Raw genomic sequence first — 21,956 nt, 5'->3', positions numbered from 1 at the left:
AAATTTTAAATATTTTTAAATTTGGCCAAGTGAATCTACCTGATCAATCTTAGTATGGCCTGCGTTCACATTAGCTTTTTCATATCCACGTTGGGTGAATGAAAGTGCCACTTAAAACGACCGACATTCATGCCGGGCATTTTAAGTCAAAATTGATCGGATGGACTTAATTAATGAAACGTGAAAATTTTTAAGACTTAATTGACAAAACCAAAAAGTTTAGAGTTTAATTGGTAAAAGTACAATAGATTTTGAACTTTTGGAAATTCAATATTAACTACTTGTACGGACATGTTCGCCAGAAGAAAAATTCAGATGTTAAGGATATAAAGATTTGCGTGCGAAGTGATACGGAAAAAAAAAAAGGTACGTGAGCAAAAATTTGAACAATTGGGTTGAATTTGTGAGAGCCAATAAAAAAGTTTATGGCCTCATTTGGAAACCAGAGATTTTGTTTCTCTAGCATTATTCAAATGGGAATAGGTACTTTAGAGTAATTTTCTGCATGAATTGTCTTATATCACAGGGCTGTCAAAACCGAATTAGAAAATCAAACCGAACCGCTAACCGAACTGAATCGAATCAATAATTTCATGCATTTTGGTTCGGTTGTAATTTTGATTTAGGTAATTGAAAAATAACATCTTTTTTTTTCAATTTGGTTATTTCGGTTCATTATATTTAGTAGGGGTGTCAATGTTTCAATTCGGTTCGGTTTTCAATTCAGGTAATTGAAAAATAACCATTCTTTTTTCCAGATCGGTTATAGTATATAACTACATACCGAGTACATCATAATTTTCTTTTTTTAAAATGTCTCGAGAATATCACATTTTGTATTTATTGTGGCGACAGATAAAACACCTCCAAAGCATCCCTGTTCAACAGCTGTGAAATTATGTATCAAGCAAAACAAAGAAAAAAACGTTGACTACAGACGAAATTTTTGTATTGTCAATTAAGCTCAAGCTGTCAGCCACAAAAGAAGATTTCGTCGTTATCCCTCAATTTTATCAGGGCGTTACGAAGCATGACTCAATTTGTTTGATGCTTGCAGCAAAAGACATGGACGAATTTTTGTGTGCACGTGCAAGCTGCCGTTGTCGTCCTGCGTCGTGATTTAATTGATTTAAGAAGCGTTTATTATACTGAAAATTTTATGATGTAAAAAAAATATTTTTCATAAAATTAAAATAATTAGTATTCATATGTTTGGTAATTTAAAAAAAGTGATTTCTTTTTTTGACAGAAAGATAGTAAATTTTCATGAATTTTTTTAAAATCAATTAGTTTCCTATTATCCAAATTTTGGAAAGTCGGAAAATAATTTTTTGGAAATAATTTTTTTTCCAAATAAACGGATTTTAACTCAAAGTGGACCTACTAAGAAAATTACTTTGTAATGATTTTTCAGACCATGCAAGAGATAGATCACTCATTGGACCCTCGAAAGTTGAAAGCAGGTACTTAGGAACCACTTGATCTCCATGTTGTTAGAGCTTCAGAAAGTACAATCATTGATTTTCTCACACAATTTGTAGTGGTGGGCCAACCAATTTTGATTGTAAACATCAAGATCAAACGCCATTTAAATTTAAATGAAGTTGTGATTTATTGTAAGATGCCAATCACGAGCTTTCAAAACGTAAGAGGCTTGCTAATCACTTTTGACACCTTCATTGCCTTTTGAAAAGTTTGAGGTGACATTTGAGCTACGTGTTAGAAATGACTGATGAGCCATCACTAATCCCACTGTGATGACATAAGTCAATTGATTAAACGTGGTCAATGGTCTTTTAGTAGATCCAATCAAACATGAAATGTTAATGTACTCATTCAAACCTGATAATACTCTGACACAAAAAAAAAAAAACTCGATAAATACATTTTGGAGGAGAACTCCAGCAAGAATCTACAAAATACCGACACTCTTCGGGCGATTCCGTATCGCGTTCAACACTTTCCGACATAAGATCGACATTTAGTCGGCACTCCCGAAACACCAAGCTTCAATGACAAGCGAGTCCAGTATCCCGATACGTTATTTTGACACTCACGGGATAAATTTTAAGCATTTTTTTTAATAAATTAGGGATCAAAATATAAATTTATCAAAAATATATACTTAAGTCATATACGCAGCAATTCCAAAATTAATAGACTTAGTCAACACAATATATATATATATAAAAATTGTGAATTCCTAACAGAAGAAGAAGAAATTCACCGCTTTCTTGTCGGTGATAATTTAGTATCTATATACACATTTTTATATAATTTATTATCTATATATACATTTTTATATAATAAGTATGGACACGAGATATGACTTGCCGATACGACATTTCTCAAAAAATAGAAAATTTCGATATATTTAGACTATTAAATGTATATTTCTATATATAGATAATATTTCTATTTCTTAAAAAAATATCTTATCAACTTGTTGTATCGTTTTGTGTCGCGTATGGCGTATTAAAAATGCTTGATAGAGCTTGCAAAAAGCCTAACCTAGAAATCAAAAAAGCTGCCAGAAAAATTCAGCTAACTTCTTGCAGCAAGAAAACCGTCGCGTCAGGTGTGTTCTAATAGTTTGATTTTCTAAACCAAGAAGATGAAAAGGTAAATTTCTAGGTTAAAGGTCTCCAGGCAAGAACAAAAAAGACAGATGTTTCATCTGTAAACGGAGAGGTCATTTTGCCATATAAAATTTCGGTCCTTTGTAGTTTACACTGGTCTTGTAATCTCAAAATTTGTCAACTGCAGAAGAAATGGGCAACCGGGTTCAGTAAGAAGTCAGTGCTTAACTTGAAGCGATAATAGAACTCCATGAAGGGCCTATCAGGTTGGGGCAATGTAACAGAGGAAGGTAACGGAACTAAAATAGACCTGATATAACACAATAATTTAGCATTAGCAGATTGTTTATTTCCATTAGTACATATACAGTATAAACATCCTGGTTTGGAATTAATATCTCAACAAATAGACTCGACAACTTCGCTCGTTCTTTTTGCCTTTTTTTTTTTCCCTATTTTCTCTGTTTCCATCGCTAGCAAGATTCAACTCACCTCTCCAGTGCTATTTCTGTTCATCGTTTGACGCAAGAAAAATGACGACAACCAAATATATAAACCCGATGTTTAGAGTTACTAAATTTAGAACACAATTTGATGCTTATATATCTATTCCACTGCTTGAATGTGAACCAAATTCGCTAACTAGAAACTCTCCTCACCATCAACAGGTTTGGAGTACGCTCGAATATCAGCATTGCAGCTTCCAAGTGCTGAAATCGTGATTCTGTCGTAGGAATCCGGTATATATACTTCCTGGAATTGTAAAGAAAGCTTTCCATTTCTGTGAATTTTAATCCCTCTTGCAGCAAGGTTTCAATCTGCAGCATTTGTTCGCCTGACAAGAGAGATGGACCGTCCATTTACTAATATGCCTATGGGCCAAAGAACCTCTGGAAGCCGACCAAGCAGCGTAAAACGATTCTGCAGCATTCAAGCTGAATCCATTATTGCTCAGATCCAATGATTCCAACTGCTTTGCCATCCCAATGGCCATGGAAAGCTTTTCGACAAGCGGGCTTTCCACTGCACCAATTCTCTCCCATGAACTAGCACAGCTGTGATTGACCCCAGATGCATCAGGTTCTATCCCAGTCTGACCATCTTCACTGTCAGCAACTTCGAGTTGATTGCACTCACGATTCACAATGCATGGCCCATTCCGTGCTGGATCTATTTCCTTTGCAGCAGAGCTATCGAGTGAAGAATGAGGATGCATGAGACTTATCTCTATTTGCGAACTAGATATTATTTCCTTATTTTCGACATTACCAGCAAGATTGAGTTCCTTCAGGGAGTCGTTTTCTGTTATCAGAATCAAATGGCAGATGCATCAGCAAAAAGTTTTTGTAGAAACCATTATTGTAAGAGAGGGTTTTGGGTATCTAACCTGCTAGTGCTTGTATTATTTCGACAACCCCGGAAAGCCCAAGCTTACACTTGTTTAAGATCAAAACTTTTATGCTGCACTGAGGACGCACAAGTGCTGATGCCAATGCATTAATTCCCTGTTTTCATGAGCACCATAGCATAAGCTCATTTCAGGTGCATTAAAATTTTAAGAATTCAATACTCTGAGAGAGCTCACACAGCAAAAAGGAAATGTTTTAGAGAGAAACAAATATAATCAGCATAGGCAAAGGAAATGCCAACAGATTATAATCAAATTTCAAGTCCATTATTTTCAGGAATGTATACTGAGAGAGCTCATACAGTGAACCTGTAGTCTTACCATGTTGAAAATGCACACATCAATAACATAGGCAGAGAACTTAAAGAAGTGGCAAGATGATCAAATTTCTAGCATGGGTTTATTAGCTTAACTACAAGCCTAAGCCAACTTCCACTTGAAATATAAGAACAACAGTGATACTGAACCAGAAACGAAGCATATAACATGTCACTAAATCACTAAAAGGTCATGTTAAGCTGCTTCAAGTAGTGGCTCACATAAAATATTAGATAAGCTTTCACATACACGATAAGCTCATCAACGATGCTGCCAGACTAAATTGAAACACATAGATATCATTCAAAATTATCCTATCATTTGGTAAATACAAATATCACTTTTTGACTTGTATAGTTATGGCACTCAAATTAATTGCTGGTGAAGACAATGAAATCTTCAGTAGTGTTGGTTGTTACAGCATCTACACGTCGCTGACATGAAAGCTTCATTATAGTAATAAGTAGACAGAATTTTGAAGCAAACCGCTTTCAAGAACTTCATATAATGGGGAGAATGGTCATATTATAGCACCATTTACGATAAGCAGGAAGTAAACAATATACCTCTTGCTCGATCAAATTCCCTCCAAGGTTCAGCTCCACAATTCCACAAACCAGAGTCTCAACTAGTTGTCTTGAAAAGTACTTGGATGCCAATCCACAAAATGACAAGTCCAACTTCACAAGCTCGTGATTCTCAAAGAGAAGTGATTCACTCAACTGTAGTGCTCCATCCTGGAACCCAAACAAGCACGTCAATATAAATATGCACAAAATGCTACAGAGCCATACATGTGAATGATGCACTTTTAACTTGAAGAAAGTACTCACAGCTCCAATATTGGTACCTCCAAGCATTAGTCCAGACAGAGACAACCTTTTAGATATCCGACATAGGCTGTCAACTACAGTTTTGCTAAGCTTCAAGCCACTCAGACTTAGTTCAGAAAATCTATCCAAAAAATAAAGTTGCTAAAATCAGATGAAAAGTTTAATATCATTTCCAACCTGTGAGAGAAATGACAGTATGGTTTAAAGTACCTTTCCAGTGAGGCAAGCTTGGAAAGCAGATAGATTATAGCATTTCCTGATATCAGGTCATTATGTCCTATTGATTTTTGGAAAAGGGAGTTAATATTACATAAATAACGATCAGTAATGGTTTGGAAAAAAAATCTTAAGTACCTATATAAAGTTGCGTAAGCATAGATCCAGCTTCCAGTGCTTCAGCGGCCTTATTAATTGTTCTAGATGTAAGTGAACAGCGCTCTACATTCAAGCTATACAGGGCTACAGAACAAACAATCCATGAAAAAGAAGTAATTAATCTTCAATCAAGTAAATAGACGCATGTGCCTGTGGGTGGGTGGCTCAGTGTGCACACATTCTCATGTAGGCATTGACGTTTGGGTGCTTGCGCATGCTGTGTGTATTTGTTCATATGCTACAGCAGATGGACCTTACCCCTACAATTTTTCAGAATTGTGGAAATGTAAGATCCACAAGCATCAGTGAGACGATTGCCGGATATATTAAGTACCGCCAGTCGTTCAAACAGCACGGGACATTCACATATCTGCATGTGTAAACTAAATAAGCTCATTCAATGCTATCAAATAGGCATGCAGTTTATAGACACCAATGAAACATTGTCACAATACTAAACATCCACTAGCCATTTTTAGAGTTCAGCTTCTTTCTCGATATAGTTAAACATCTACATCCCCACATCAAAGTACTTCAGATTTCTCCCAAATAACGAGGTGAAATGAAAAGGTAAATGGGGGATGTTTGATGGACTGTTATTATTCAATACGAACCTGAAACAATGCCGTTGGACCGAACCGGTTGCAATGCAGATCCAGACTCAAGTCTCCATAGCTCTGACCTGAAGATTGGAATACTTGTTGAAGTTTCTCCATGGTTCCATTTCCTGGAAAAGTCATTCAAGTTGTGGCAGCTTTATAAATCTACATGCTGTCTTTGTTTTGGAAAAATTATTAAGGAGAATGGACGGCGGCTACAAACCACAAGAGTTCTCTGGTTGAAACTAGATATCGGATGATTACCTAGGAGATTATGAGAAAGGTTAAGCATCGCAATTGTTCCGTGCATGCGCAATGCATTCAATAGAGGAGTTACTGATACATCTTGTAGTTCACATTCTGACAGGATAACTTCATCTTCTGAGACCTATTAAACAGGAAGTATCGTAGCTTTTCCTCAATAAACTCACGAATTTAGAAAAAAGTAAAGATATTCCACAAAGGATGAAAGTAGTAGTACAACAACAGGAAGTTAACCTACCTCCAAGTTGTATAACCTTTTGAGCAACTTCATATTTGGTTGCTCGGTTAAGTCCTCACAGCAGTCAACATACAGCTTCATCAAGGGCTTCTGTATCCAACCTGTAAGGTGACGTCTTAGAATTAAATACAATCTTTTAAAAGTGACTTTGGTAACAACACCATAAGATACTCTGCTCCAATGAAAAGTATTTTATGTGTTGGTCACACATGGCTAGCACAGCGTAACCGACCAATCACAATTCCCGAGGGAAATGCATTTCAACCAACTTTTGAGTTTGAATATGGAAACTTGCGTGAGAAAATGATGTGATTTTTTCAGGCAATGCTGATGTGGTTACCCAAAAAAACATTTCTGATTAAAAAGTTCTTCTAGTGTCCGCAAGTGCGGAAGTTCATGTTGATGATTCATGTACTCATAAACCACAGGATGTTTACATCATGCGTATATGAAATGTTCTAGCACATACCATGAACAAGTACTTCAACTCCTCCCTTTGCCAAGAGATACCTCAACCTTTGAACAGCTTCTAAGCATGGGAGGGGCTTTCCCTCATTTAATATTTTCTGGATGATTGGCAAGAGACCTGTATTAGATACGAGCATCAGAAAATTGCGAGAATGGGACTCTCGTGAAGGGTACTTGTCTGTGTGCGTGCGTGCGTGCATGTATTTGAGAGAGAGAGAGAGAGAGAGAGAGAGGCCAAAACATTGCAACTAATAGAAGCTGAAATGATGCATCAGAAAGAATTGAAGGTGGGTTCTTGTCCGATGGATGGAATGCATGACCCTAAGCAGGAGATGTTTATTGACTAACCCTTTGATCTCTTTTCTTTAGAAAGATGCAAGTAGTATAGGCATGCCAATTCAGCCTTCACAGAGTCGATGTCGAATTCATCATCGGACCCAAAGCTCTCAGCCTCTACATGGATAAGTTCATTGTCGATTTTGAACGATACGAATAGCTGCAATAACGCAATGTATAACAGGTTGGCAAAAAAAGAGAGTTAGATACCAAAAGGATAATCTGTTATCACTCTTAATCAAGAATTTCTCTACCAACAGATACCAACAGATGAGAAAATTTTCACTAGATTCCTATTGGTCTCACAATTTGTTCTAAATGCAGATGAATTTGGTAGAGTTAGCATCAGTAGCAGAAAATAAAGGACAGTTTTAACAATTCAAAGAACGGTTACATTGAATTCTAAATGAAGTTAACATGACCATGGCCACATAACTGTAGCACAAAATCTAAATGCACTTGAAGCAAATTGACTCTTACTTTGGATTTGTCAGCGCAAGCAGGAAAATCCAAATGAACAGTGTGTGATAGGTTATTGGAAACATCAAAGTCACATTTTGAGCTATCTGCCACAAAATAGTCAGGAAAAACATCCTTGGTGCTCAAGGATCTGTCTTCTTTGCCATTTTCAGATGCTACTCTATTAGAACTCCTGGTTCTATAAGAACATGTGCTCTCCTCTACATTAACAAGATTCCAAAAACTCTTTGTACATTCGGAACCATCTCCAGGTGCATCCTGGCAAAGGAAAAACAGAAGTTGAATAAAGAAACAGAGAAAAACCATCATGGGCTCAGAGAGATAAATAATTCTGTGCTTGGTCCAAAGACCTACTTACTTGACATCCCCGGGCTGCTGCTGCTGCTGCTTTATTCCCTGCTCCATTCATGCATACAATTCAGACATAATCATATCACATCAGGAGCTAAAATCAAGCAAAGCAATACTCACTTTCATCAGAAGTAGCTGTCCTCTCCATAGAATGTGGCCCAGCCATTGAGCCCCCTGCCTGAGCATGCATTTCTCCTTCATCATCAGAAAGGACTAAACGAATACGTTTACGATTAACAACTTTCTGCATATCACCAGATGACTTGGATGAACTTCTGGATGATGCCATCATGTGCTTGACAGGATTACCATACTTCTCTACAGGAGCGACTGTTCTGAACTTTGGTGAAACTTCCTTTGAATGGAGGAAGGATATCAAAGGGGCATCATCATTTAGCTCTTCCACAGTGTTGTGAAGTTTTCTCTTATAAGAATTAGATGTAAGTGGAGAACTGCATGTGCTGGACCTACTATTTAACGAATAATCATCACCTTCCGTGTCTGTTTCAGGGCAGCAATCTCCTGCCGTTTTTGGTCCTTCAAGCTCTTTCCTATCTGATTGCTTCAACTTGTCAATTAGAAGCTGCAACCTCCTGAACAGAAGAATGCATCCTAGTTTACGTACAATCAGGTGGATTCAATTGTGGTGCAACCTAATTAATCTAGGATATTGGAGTTTCACTTATTATACTGTAATTTATGGAGTTCACCTTTTGGTTCCTTAAACTACTCTACTGTTGCACTTTCTAAAAGAGAACATTCACCTTGCCTCTTCAACATTGTCAAATCTGATCATGTGGCTATAGTGCATGTTCTCAAGGGCAGAAAGCTGTACTGAGAGGAGGTTAGCTTCCACAGAAATCCTGCAACACATATTTGGAAAAGAAAGCCAAGCATTTATGTTAAAAGTGATGAGGATAACTCTGGGTAGAGGGCGATGATAATCGATGTTCAAGGATTTGAGTAATATCAGGCTTGTGAACGCATGAGTTCAACTTAAAGCAAAGCATTTCAAAGATAGCAATGAAGATTAATAATGGATGCATCATGCACGTGAAGCACAAACATTCATTGGATATACAGGCAGGTTTATGCACCTTTTCATCTTCCAAGCAGTAATTATTGCTGGGGCAACAATTGTTTGCGTACTCCTACCTCACACGGGCACCAGTTTTGCTATGCACATGCACTCTTATATCAAACGTATGGCAAATTAATTCTAGATATTTTGAACATATCAAAGTAATATTAGAGAAAATTCCCAATAGTTGACAACCCAAAAACATTTATTATTTCTTTTTCTGTAGAAGCCTCTCATGCTACCTTAATTAAAAAAAAAAAATACAACTGAAACGATCAACATAAAGGAGGGCAATCACCTGTACCCCTCTTCAAAAGCATCCAATGCACCTGCCCAATTTCCGTCACAGTCCAAAACATCACCAATATTAATTTTAACTAAAGCTTGCCCCTGAAAATGATACAGACCTCGAGTAAGCATCAACAAACCATTAAATGAAACATGCTCTCACCATAAATATCAAGAATATGATCAATGCATAAGCCATAGGGGCAATGAAAGAGTATCTCAACCTTAGAATCTACGAACTCCTACAGGGCAATAATTATTAAAGTAGCAGCATGGTCATCAAATCAGAAAACAAATCATGAATCAAGTTTTTAAAACTGCGAACAGTGAAATGAGAATCAAATCACAGGATTTGTTAAAGTACGAAAGTTAAAATTTCAGGCTATAGCTATGTATAAAGAATATGTGGAGAAGAAGGTGGTTTTTTTTTTTTTTTTGCCCAGAGAAGAAGGTTAAAAAGGTGACAAAAAAATGGTTTTTCAAGAGGAACTGCTATTGCTTTAAGGAAGTGAAGATGGAAAGAAGTTGTCCAAATGTGATTTAGTGAGTTCATAGAAGATGGAAAGACAAGGCTACAACATATAGATTAGTAGGTTCCAATTGAAAATGCCTAAAAAATTGTCATGGTTTGATTAAGAAATACCACTTTATAGAGCTATGGACAGAACACAACACAGAATTTCACTCAAAAAATTCATCAAACAAAACTGCTTTCATTTTTTTTAAAGTGTAATTTAATTAGTTTCCTGAGCAATTACAAAGATAACTTCAACTACATCCTGCGCTTCTGGACATAATATTGCTACATTTGTCCCTTGAACACACAAACAGAAAGTTAATGAGCCATTTTGTTACAAATTATTCAGTTGACGTTATTGCAAAACATCATATGACTCAAGTGATGATGACGCCAAAATAATTTTATGAGTAACTTGTATATTCTTCGGATAGCTTTGACTTTTCGAACTTGGAATCAAATTATGATCTTGAATAGCAAATCCTCATATTCTAATAATTATCAAGCAGAATTAGAAAAGAAAATTATTAAAGGATTAGAATTCAGCGAAGAACAACCTAACGAACCTCCATGTTGCCAATGGACTTATAAATCTCCCAACTCTTGTTGTACCATTTCAGGGCTTTGTCAAATTTTCGGAGCTTCTGGTATGATTCTCCAATAACAAGGTACGAATCACTCAGCTTTTCCTTGTCGCAAAGTTCACTTGCAATTCTTTTCTTGCGTTTAGCAAACTCGAGATGCTGAAATAAATCACAGAAAACAAACCAACGTAAGACTACACCAAGATAAAGTATTTGAAAATAGTTTACTTATTCTAGAGAATCTGGAAATGACTCAATCAATCTAAGGACTCCACTTAATCATCTAGAATGAGGTATCTCCATAAGCAGCTTTAAACTTTCATGAAGAGTCATATTGATCATTCAGAGAAGCTTATTGAAGAATCACTACTTTGTCACTACTTCTATACATCAATAATGATTGTGCTATGAACATCTGAAACCGGAAGTTTCCAAGTAGCAAGTTTAGTTACAAGTATCAACATCCTATGTCAGTATCAGTGATCGTTTAATTTTTCTTTCTTTTTACTGGTTGGGGTGGGGTGTGTCTTAAAATGTGCGAAGAGAGAATGTGAGGTCTCTCTTTCAAGGGCAGCCTTTAGTAAATCCATGGTTGCCATTCTCGGAGTTTAGTTTTTGTCTTGGATGGCCCAGATCTCCTCTCTTATCTTTTTTTTATATGCTACTTGTGCAACTTACGAGCCATCAACAAACTAATTCAATTATTGTATCAGTGACCATTTTCTTCCTCGAGACTAGAACTTTAACAAAAGATGCAACTTCAGCGACTATGATGACTACATCAAATATCATGATTAGGTCCCATTAGTGGATTGAATGTACATACAACTCTCCCTGTTATTGTTATCGATGCATTTTACTCTAAAGAATTAACAGAACAACATTATCCAGCTATAGACCTTGCATTATGGCCAACCTTTTTCAAGTTCCCATTTGAGAAGACAAAGTGTCTTACAATGCAAAACCATGATCAAATGCTTGCTCAAAGAATGTTTGAAGTGGTTATTTTCTAGTGTTTTGAGAGAAAGAATGTCATAAAGCTGCTTCACACTCGAGCCAAATGTTCTTAGTCTCCAGCACAAAAAAAAGTGCCATGTTCATAAGGAAAGAATAAAATTTCATCATGAATGAGCTCGGGAAGTAAGGAAGTTTTTAGAATTAGCGATCTTTGAATTGATATGGAAGCAATAATGATAATTATATAAGCATGATTTGAGAAGCCAAGCAATCTAAAACTTAACCGAGAAGGAGACTTACTTTTAACCATGCTGTGATCATACTTGATTTCTCAATAAGACTGTCGAGGGACTTATTCTGTTGCAGGAGCCATTTCCTTTCACTTCCGGTGCCCCTAGCACTGACCAACTTTCTTGACAGCTTTTTAAAGTTCTGCTCCTCAAGCCTCAGCTCACCCATCACCTTAATAGCTTCATTCACTGTATCGATATTTTGATTAATTTGACCCATCAAAGCATCCTCGTCCTCCATAGATTGTGCCAGATCATGCGCCTTTTGATAGCAAAGAATTGCTTCATCATACTTTTGTACCCTGTAATGCAATTCACCAAGATTTATGTACCCCTTTGCCTCACCTTGGCAATGCCCAATCCTCTTACAGATTATTATGTCCTTCTCAATATGCTCCCGAGCCTCATTCCACATCCTTGATTCCATGAAAACGTTTCCAAGATTATGATGTAGCCTACTACGTCCATCATCGTCTTCAATGACCTCTTCTTCATCACATATGTCTAATCCTTTAGATAATATTTTCTGGGCCTCTACTAAATTGTCAAGATCTATTTCAAGCATACCGATATTGTTATGGGCATCAATATATTCCTTTAAGAAAGAACACTTATTAGTCGGCGGGTTCTCCTTCAGCTCTTTCGCAAGCTTCATGGCAGATTTGAAATACTTCTTAGCATTTCGAATAGAGTAGTGGTCGTCCACAGACCTCAAAAACATTTCGTGGTACGTACGACCAAGCTGCGTACTCGCTCTTTGCTGCTCAACAAGATCATCAGAGTCCTTAGCAAGCTCCAAATGTTTCTTCTGCAGCAGTTGATAAAGTATATCTGAAATCAAGACTAAATCAACATGCCTCTACTTGCATAAACACAATCAAATCCGCAATAAGACGCAATAGGAAGAATCTGCACCCAAGCCGAAGCAAACGAACTGAAAGCACACGAAGAAATTCCGACAATCACCACCAGGACCGAAACCCGCATTCCAATTCGAGGAAAAAGGAAGAGTTACAAGAAGGTAGTACCTGGTAAAAAAGCGCGTCCTCGAAGAACTCGAGCCGCAGGTACATCTCCCCGAGGGACTGACACGTCGGCAACAAGTGCTTCTCCGTCAAGTACTTGGACGTGACATCGTAGTCGATCCGCAGCCACTTGAGAGCCTCGACGTACTCGCCCCTGTTCTTGAGTATGTCCCCGATCACGTTCGCCCACCTCGCCTCTTCCTGGTGGTTCCCTTCGTCTCTCGCGCTCTGGTACGCCCGCTTCGCAGCCTTGAACTGCGCCTCGTCTCTGGCCATTTCCGTGTGCTCCGGTCGGTGATCGGCCTAGGGTTTCTGCCTGATTTTGTGGGTAGAGAGAGAGAGAGAGAGATAGCCTTAGCAAGACTTGAATCCGTTTGAAAAACGCGCCCTTTACCCGCCAAATCTCTTAGCTAGTACCGCCAATTTATGGCAGAAATAGTTTTGAAACAAAATAGAACAAAATACATCGTAAAATAGAATGAATAATAGAGAGATAAAAGGTCTCGCATTTGGTTTCGCTTTAATCATTTCGATTTTCCTCCAAAATAAAAAAAAATAATATGTCGAGAACATAAAATTAAGTTTACAAAACAAATTTTGTTAACTTAAGCGGTGATGATCGGTTCAATCCTATCCGTCGGAACCGATTCTCCAATATTTAGAATAAGTTTCAAAATCTATCCAAATTTCATCTGCATTCTTAATTAAATGATTGCAATGAATTTTCAAATCTAGTGCGTATCATTTGCTGTTACAATCCATTGATATCACAGGAAATGAAAGTTCAAACTAGTGGTTCCTACCCATCAAAATCGATTCTTCAATTTTTGAAACATAAAAACTTACATTTTTTTTTTGGGTAAGGTATAAAAAACTTACATTACATATTCTAGAACTTAAAAACTACTTTGCATACCCTAAAACCCGGCTCTCTAGTTCTCTATTTTGCCTCGAAACCATGCTCACCATGTTACAAGACCCCACATTAAATGAAAGTTCCTTATGTTTGGCGAAAAATGAGTAATTTAAAAAATATCTCCTTAAAATCAATTACATAAAATAATTGATTAGTAAGAAATGAACAATAAAATATTTCCCATTCATTTATTTTTGTAATTGATACAAATGCTCATTTTGAGGAAAATATCTTTTAAATCGTACATAATCCGCAAAACAAACGAAGCCAAACTGTTGGGCAAGCATTAATGTCGATCCAAGTAATGTGATCACAAATTTTACAACTAATCCTAAGTGATCTTGTCTTTCTAGGTGACAATGCGAAGATAGAGACAATGTGGATGCTAGGGCTTCTTAGCTACAGATAGAGGTGGCAAAATGGGTCTAGAACCCATATTCAACCCATATTTGATGATAGTGGGTCAAAAATGGGTTAGCTTATGTGCTTAAGTGGGTCATAAAAATTGGACCCAAAAAAAAAAAGTGGGTCATAAATGGGTTACTTAAAAATCTAATAGGTTCTAAATGGATTTTAAATGGGTCATAAATGGGTTAGGCATAAATGAGTTAGGTAAGATAACTAGAGAGTCATAAATAATTTTTATGAATATTTAAAAAATTGGTTTTTAATATTTTATTATTTTATTATAACAATAATTTTTCTTTTCTTTCTTTTTCCTTTCTTTCTTCTATTTTCTTTTTCTCCCGCCTGGCGCCGGTTGGCGACGCCAGCAGCCTAGGGTGAGCTCGGGTCACCAAGATCCGGCAAGCCTCGAGATCGGCCGGCTCTGGCGAGCCTCGAGGCTCGGCCGATCCAGGCGAACCCGAGCTCGCCCTAGGTGAATGAGCCTAGACGAGCTTGGGGCTCGTTGGGATCCGGCCTCGAGTTCGCTAGTCGGGATAGGGGGAGCCTCGAGCTCACCGGCCTTGGGTGAGCTCGGGGCTTGTCGGGATATGGCCTCGAGCTCGCCAGCCAGAATTGGGCAACCTCGAGCTTGCCTAAATCGGTTAAGTCAAGGCTCGCCGAGATGCGATCGCTCCTTCCCACCTTCAAAAACCCCAAATACCAAAGGGGAGGGAGGAGGTTGCGGCGGAGTTGCAGAGTCGCAGATGGAGGAGGGAGTTGCGGAGAGAGGAGGAAGGAGGAAAAAAAAAAAAAGAAAAAGGAAATAAAAAAATCATAATAAAAAAATCATAAAATTTGTATTGTATGATTTGATTAAATATCATTTTTAGCAATATCATTTTTTTTTTATCAAATTACAAAAAAACAAGTATCATATGATTTGGTTAAATATAAAATGTTTATGAAATACGGGTCGGGTATGGATCGGGTATGGGTCGGGTCGGGTATAGGTCATTGAATTTGCATTGGATGAATACGGGTCAAAATGGGTTAAATGGGTCAATATGGGTCGGACCATATTCCACCCAACCCAAACCCGACCCAACCCACCCATTTGACACCTCTAGCTACAAAGACTAAATCATCCAAACCCTTTTGCTTCTGCTTCTACACCGACTAAAACTTCGGATGGGGTCAAATAGTTGTAGGAGGAAACATACTTACTTGCCTAAGATCTCTTAGGGCATAACAACCATTCCGCTTCTCTAATTCTGTTCTCTAGAACAAAAAAAGATGAGAATTCTGTTTTGTAATGTAAATTATTCTGATTCTGATTCTGGAAATAGTTTTGGAATAAAAATAAGAATAGAAAAAAAACCAGGTTGGTTTTGAAAAAAGAATCACTTTTGATAATTACAAAAAAGAATACAGTCCAACATCTCTTACTTTTCTTTTTCGTTCTCTCATCAATTTTCCCTCAACCTAAAACAAAATTCAAATATATATAAGATAATAAAATAAAAAATAAAAAATTTGAAAAAATCATAAAAGTTTCAGAAAATCCCTAAAAATATAAGAAGCTTAGATTAGGCTAGTTTGATCTTATTTTCATAAATTTGGACTTGGATTTCCTAGAATTTTGTTCTTTATTATTAAAATCATAAATACATTTGCAATTAAAATCGAACCACATTTCTCTAAACCCTTAGAGCTTCATTAAGATTTTATGATGCGATTTATCAATGCCATGATTCGTTAATTGTGCACTTGATTTCATTAATTGTGTTTTACCTAGGTTTATGTACTTTAGACTTAGTCTAGTTATTTTGAAAAAAGACAAAAATAACAACTATAAACACCTTAGCAAGCTCTAGTTCTTTAATTTTCAACAAATTAAGACTAAGATTTGATTTTTCAGAATAAAAAACGCACACTAATATAGGACAATGTAGTGCATTTTTCTTGCAGAAATGAGGGTGTCGCTCGTGTTGGTTATTCACTCACTCAAAAGAATTCAATGAAACCCCACAATAAATGATGAAAATGACTCATGATGGTTCTTGATATTTATTTTTATATTTCAATATGCAATAGGTTGTTTAAGAGAATCAATATGAATTAATCTTTGATTAATTCGAAATATAGGACAAAATTTCATAAAGTAACTACGTAATTATTTTACTTAAATGACAAAAATTGGTTGGACAAAAAAAAATGACAAATTGAAAAGAGCAATTATTCTCCGAAAACAGAAATTTTGTGCGGTTATCAAACGCGTTTCTATTCTAAAAATAAAAATTTTGGACAATTACTAAATGCATTCTGATTTTCTAAAACTCATTTAGGGAACAAAATCAAAAAAATCATTTTAATCGGAATTACTTTTTCGGATCGGAATGGTTGTCATGCAGGCCCTTAGTAAATATACTTTGTACAGATGAGATGGAAATGAAAAGGATAAAGCAACCAGAGAGAAGAAAGTAAACAAGCTGCAAAACGCGAACTCTATCGGAGGACAAAAGATGGCCCGAGGTTAGTGATACTCCTCTTTCTTCTGCAACTGTCTTCTCCTTGACTCAATGATAGCTTCGTCCCTTCTTTTCATGATCTCTCTAATTGCCTCCTCGAAGTTCCGCTCGATCTTCCGGAGCTCTATTCTCATCTCTTCGTCATCATCTTCACCAAATAGAAAAGAAACGTTGGTCGGAGAAGAACCGGTCACCACACTATTCCTCCCCCCATTCAAGACCTTACCATTGCCACCGCTACAGGTGTGCAAATGAGCATTTGAACATACTGAGCACCTATCATTCCACTCATTAGAGGTAGCAGAGACATAAGACATTTCAGAACCCTGATCTTCTAAAACAGTCGGGTTCTCGAAGCCAGTAGCACGTAATGCCACTGCAAATGGTTCACATCTTGGAGAATTGATTGCCTCACAAGCATCTACCAGAGATCCAACGGAACTTTGTCCACATTCTGGCAAGTGGGGGTCATTCTGATGAGAAACTCTTACCAAATGACTAATGGGTACGCCAGGTTCCCAGTTCTTTACCAAGTTTATCAAAAGCAAGTCAATCAACTCCGCTATAAATATGACATTCTGATCTTCCAACTCCAGTTGCTCAACCATTTCACTTGAAACTGAACAAGCTGTATCAGTGTCGAGGAAGAACAAGAAATGGATATTCCTGGCACGACCTGCACATCAAATAACATATGAATCACTGATAAGAAAATGGCAACTAAAGCAACAGGGATCAATATCGGCACTCTAAAGTGGAAGACCAACCATTCTGATCAGCTATGCGGAGTATTAAAGAGACAGATTCTTCATCATTCACTTCTCCCTTTAACAAGAACGAACTGCCTCTTCTTGTCCTTTGGACCTCCACCGACAATGAACATGACCCATTGCTCCTGGAGTGATCAAAAGAAGTGATTATGGGTAGCTCACCATCATCAACATCCATTGGAAAGGGTTTGCTTGGTGCAGTCACAGGTCCTTCTGAAACCAGACAACGGTCCCCAAATGCTCCTATTTTAGGCATGACTATATCAGGAAGCAGCAGAGGGCGATTTTTCACAGATCCATTCGTATGAAGGAAGGGCTCTGTCAAAAGCTCATTTGCGGACAATCTTTGAGATGCTGGAAGTAGACAATTCTCAATAAATAATTTTACTTCAGGATCTTTCACCTTAGAAAGGCCAGCAGGCTTGATACCCTATAAAGACAAGAATATAAGCGAGGTCTCTAGATAACTATAATTGACTCTTTAAGAAAAACAAACATCTTTCAATAAGTCATTGGATAACTTACACATGAAACCTTCTTATATATCTGAGCAGAATTCCTGCATTCACTGTAGGGATATTCAAAAGTCACCATCTCAAGCATGCACATCCCAAAAGAGTATATATCTGCTAACTCGTTATATTTCTCATCATACATCTCGGGTGCCATAAATTCAGGAGTTCCTGTACATTCGAGACAGAAACTCAAGGCTATTGCAAGAACACAAGCTTTTAAAGAGAGAGTTCCACTAGTCAGAACTAGTGGACCTCTTTCTTAGGTGGAAAATATATAACGGATCTAAAACATAGTGATGAGTACGACATAAAGCACCAATTCAAGCAAACAACTGAGGAGAAGACAAAATGCAGAAACAAACACTCAAGAGTAGAAAAATACCAATTACACTTTTGGCAAAGGTTTGCTGCATGACAGTTGCCAGTCCAAGGTCCCCAATTTTAACTTCTCCTAGGTGTCCATTAATGAATAAGTTGTCACACTTGAGGTCCCGATGGATAACTGGTGGATTCTGACTATGAAGGTAGCTCAAACCCATTAATATCTGCCTAGCCCATCCCTTCACAGCCTTCATGTCAACTTTCTTGTGTTTCTTACGATACCTAGATCATAAATTCCATCCACTAACAATATGGTTAATCTCGTTAGAACTGGAAAAATAAACTTGAGACACAGATTAAATCAGGAAAGGAACTTACTGTCTGAGGCTACCCGATGTGAACAACTCAGTGATAATATTGACTGTCTTATTTTTTTCATCAATCCATGAATTGTAAAACTTAATAATATTGTTATGCCTCAATGATTTCAGGAGATGCACTTCAGAGTACAGCCGTTCCAAGTCATCAGGAGATTGTAGCACGTCATCAATTCGAACTTGGTTCCATGCCACTTCAATTCCATCTACTTCATCGAATGCCTTGTAACTATTACATATATGATTAAGGAACGCCACAAAATGAAATATTGTAGTAAAGAAATGTTGAATGCAGCCGCTCCTATCTAATAACAAGGTGTACAATTGATACTTTTATAAAGAAGAAGCTTGATAAAAGGAATCATCTTATGCGATGCACCATGTCATTTTAAACTTTCAAGTGATAAAACACTAGTGAACTTCTCTCGCTAAGTCCCATCACAAAGCATTTATAATGGACAAGATACAATCTTGATGTTCAATTTACAGTCGGTTTATGTTAAATTTCTCCTCCTAATGAAAAACCAATCTCTACCCGAAAATGTGGCATGTACAAATGCAGATAGTCCATTAACACAAGTAGTAAAAAACAGAGGAGGTGCTATAAATACATCATGGCAATGGATACACTGTCTTGAAAGCACCTTTTCCAAGCACATCTCTATACTGTACAAAGGCACAACAAGTTACAAGTCAATAATGAAAGTCAAATTTACCTGAATGGAAAAATACATGATAGACTTTAATAGAGAAATCAAGCCACAGATAAAGGAAAAAACTTAAGAGCTTCATTGCTGTTGCCTCTGCACGGTTTTTCAAGAACCAGCTATCACGCAAGGACCACAACGAATCAACAATAGGATTACCATGAAATTATGTTTGTAACCAATGAAAGAAAGCTATTCAGTAAAAGAAAAAACCATGTCACCAATTACCCGAATGTATCGAAAAGTTGGATCAGTCTCGACGACATCAGGATCGGGGGGCTCCGCAAGTGCTGCACCCTCATCTCCACTGTCCACACTGACCATGCTCACTGCTGCGCGTCCAGAACCCCGCTCTATCTCACAACAAGAAACTATCGAAACCCAAAAAATTGAATCAAACCGACGCCCTAACTTTGATTTCAGAAGTTAACATATGTCTCACTAGTTAATAAACCCAGAACAAAACGAAGCAAATCTACGGGAATTCAGCAGAAACAGGAGACGATTGCCCACGAAACAGGATTCACATAACCAGATAAAATGCTAATAGCCATAACACATTTTCATTCGCCACAATCACCTGGGTGGTCGAAAAAAGCCCCTTATTCCGCCCAGTATAAACTGAAAAATACCCAAAGGCAAGCTCGTGCCAATTGGATTCTCAAGCCAGCTCTGATAGCATTCAATCAGCTAAAGATCACATCTTTATGGAAAAAAACACATGCAAATCCACCCTACAACTCCGCCTAATCGCGCCAATTCCCTCCTAAAAACCGCTATAAACAATCACAAATTGAACACATAATGGCGAGACACGAGGAATTACCAGGAGAAAGACTGGAAAAGCAATAGCTGAATGTTTTGGGAGACCGCTCGCCGTATGAAATGGCCCGAACAAACCGCCCAAAAAAGGAAAATGGGGGCGAAACCGAATCGCCAAACCCTCATCAAGATTCAGAAGACCAAAAAATTTCACGAAAACAAGGCGGTCGATTCCGAATCGAATCCCGAACCAGCAACAGCAACTTGCCTGGATTCTTTCTCCCTTGCCCGACGGTAATTTCTCGAAATGAAAAGATTATTGCCAAGTTAAATCCGATCGCGTTTCGACTCTAATCCATATCCATTGGTGATAAAAATAAATCCGACTTGTACCCGGAGGTGACCTGAACAGGAGGTCGGACAGGACTGGCAAGCCACGTGGCGGTATATTAGTGGGCGGTGTCGGTGAATAGATGACTTGGGAGGTAGGGGGAACAAGATGTGGGGGGACACGTCGGGCCCACCTGCTGACTCACGTCGTGCCTGGGCCCATCCTTATCCAAATGCTTTATCCTAAGATTTGGATATTTGTAAATCATATTCTCAAGGATTTTATCACCGGTTATAAGTGCTTTTACAGAGTTAAAAGTAACTGGGAAATTACCTGGAATTAGTTAGCAAGTTTTAAATATGGGGAGGCGTTTCCCTATTAAAGATTGTCAGTTACTATATTTCATGAGGTGTAAGTACTCCATTGCCCGTTATAAAAACAAAGGTGAGTAGTCCAAGTTATTTACGGTATAAATGATAATTATTCTATTCATGAGAATAATTTTTTGCTAGATTTTTCTATTTATATTCCCTGTACGAGTTTTAAGCAGAGGATCGCGTTTGATAATAACACAAAATTTCTGATCCCGAAACGAAAAGGAATAGAAATTCATTTGTTAACAATATAAAATTTCTATCCAAATTGCTTATCACAAACTGGGGTGGCCACGTTAGGTGCAAAGACTCCCTCATCAATACGGTTATTCATTAAATTCCTCCGGATCAACTACTGCATCACCACACCATTGTCATCTCCCTTTGACACCACGAAGTCTTCTACTTCCTGCGGTAGATTGTCCAAGAATATATGTATCACCAAATACAATACATAGGTCGGGATACTGAGGAAACCCATCATTACTGAATATATCCCATTCGCTAATATCCTGCAATTTTCACAATAATGACATGTGTCAACAACATAATCAAAGTTTACATCAACAATAAAAAAAACAAAATGACCCAAGTAAAGTGATACCGAGACTCCCATACACTTGGATCCTCCACATCAACCGTTTTGTTTACATTATCCTATCAAAGTCTAGCCTATGAAAAAAAATTCTCATATGGATAGGAATAAAAATAAAGAGAATTCGAAGTTATAAATATTTAAAGAAGAATCATTTTTATTATGGTTTGAAAAACCTCTTGTGACTCTTCTTTTCAACTACAAACGATGGAATCGCCCATTGCAATATATAAAAAATAATCAATTTGAAAATGCTATACTAGTAATTCTGTTTTGAGTATATCGCGATACTATTGTAGATATGAGCTTACCAATAGGAGTCAATCTCCAAGATAAAAGCTTCTTAACATTATTATACCGTCTCTTCTATTTGTTTACCTTG

General features: G+C 37.4%; 2 protein-coding genes across 6 annotated transcripts; both read right to left on the bottom strand.

Annotated features, from left to right (window-relative positions):
- Nucleotides 1-3,037: 3,037 nt before the first annotated feature.
- On the bottom strand, nt 3,038-13,364 carry LOC115729603 (protein TONSOKU). 5 transcript variants are annotated; one of them, XM_030660219.2, is made up of 20 exons: nt 12,995-13,364; nt 11,977-12,774; nt 10,702-10,878; nt 9,629-9,720; nt 9,014-9,112; nt 8,370-8,842; nt 8,257-8,294; nt 7,899-8,156; nt 7,431-7,587; nt 7,084-7,200; nt 6,615-6,715; nt 6,377-6,500; nt 6,128-6,240; nt 5,772-5,883; nt 5,493-5,597; nt 5,349-5,415; nt 5,139-5,259; nt 4,872-5,042; nt 3,967-4,084; nt 3,038-3,881 (listed from the first exon to the last, which is right to left on the bottom strand). In XM_030660219.2, exons 1-20 carry the CDS (start codon nt 13,265-13,267, stop codon nt 3,370-3,372), a joined length of 4,026 nt encoding a protein of 1,341 aa, XP_030516079.2. In that variant the 5' UTR covers nt 13,268-13,364; the 3' UTR covers nt 3,038-3,369. The 5 variants fall into 5 exon arrangements, with proteins under 5 accessions (XP_030516079.2, XP_048140158.1, XP_048140161.1 ...); XM_048284201.1 differs by having other exon boundaries at nt 7,431-7,578; nt 8,257-8,297; nt 12,995-13,363; XM_048284204.1 differs by having other exon boundaries at nt 7,431-7,578; nt 12,995-13,363.
- Nucleotides 13,365-15,500: 2,136 nt separating this feature from the next.
- LOC115729605 (probable serine/threonine-protein kinase WNK7) lies at nt 15,501-20,610 on the bottom strand. Its single transcript, XM_048281824.1, has 9 exons — nt 20,339-20,610; nt 19,741-19,869; nt 19,434-19,471; nt 18,807-19,034; nt 18,490-18,710; nt 18,118-18,275; nt 17,590-18,022; nt 16,714-17,498; nt 15,501-15,536 (listed from the first exon to the last, which is right to left on the bottom strand). The coding sequence occupies exons 2-8, from the start codon at nt 19,834-19,836 to the stop codon at nt 16,828-16,830; spliced, it is 1,845 nt and encodes a 614-aa protein (XP_048137781.1). The 5' UTR covers nt 19,837-19,869; nt 20,339-20,610; the 3' UTR covers nt 15,501-15,536; nt 16,714-16,827.
- Between the last annotated feature and the right edge of the window lie 1,346 nt (nt 20,611-21,956).

Source organism: Rhodamnia argentea, chromosome 1 (genome assembly GCF_020921035.1).
Source record: "Rhodamnia argentea isolate NSW1041297 chromosome 1, ASM2092103v1, whole genome shotgun sequence".
NCBI lineage: Eukaryota > Viridiplantae > Streptophyta > Magnoliopsida > Myrtales > Myrtaceae > Rhodamnia > Rhodamnia argentea.
This window is presented reverse-complemented; position numbering and strand designations above follow the sequence as displayed.

Excerpts from the sequence above, each read along its gene's own strand:
- LOC115729603 (XM_030660219.2), bottom strand. The coding sequence starts at position 13,267 with ATGGCCAGAGACGAGGCGCAGTTCAAGGCTGCGAAGCGGGCGTACCAG. Across the intron at positions 6,501-6,614 it reads AAAGGTTATACAACTTGGAG|GTCTCAGAAGATGAAGTTAT; the intron begins GTAGGTTAACTT and ends CCTGTTTAATAG. Across the intron at positions 3,882-3,966 it reads AATAATACAAGCACTAGCAG|AAAACGACTCCCTGAAGGAA; the intron begins GTTAGATACCCA and ends TTCTGATAACAG.
- LOC115729605 (XM_048281824.1), bottom strand. The coding sequence starts at position 19,836 with ATGGTCAGTGTGGACAGTGGAGATGAGGGTGCAGCACTTGCGGAGCCC. Across the intron at positions 19,035-19,433 it reads AAAGGTGCTTTCAAGACAGT|TTACAAGGCATTCGATGAAG; the intron begins GTATCCATTGCC and ends TATATGTAATAG. Across the intron at positions 17,499-17,589 it reads CCGCATAGCTGATCAGAATG|GTCGTGCCAGGAATATCCAT; the intron begins GTTGGTCTTCCA and ends TTTGATGTGCAG.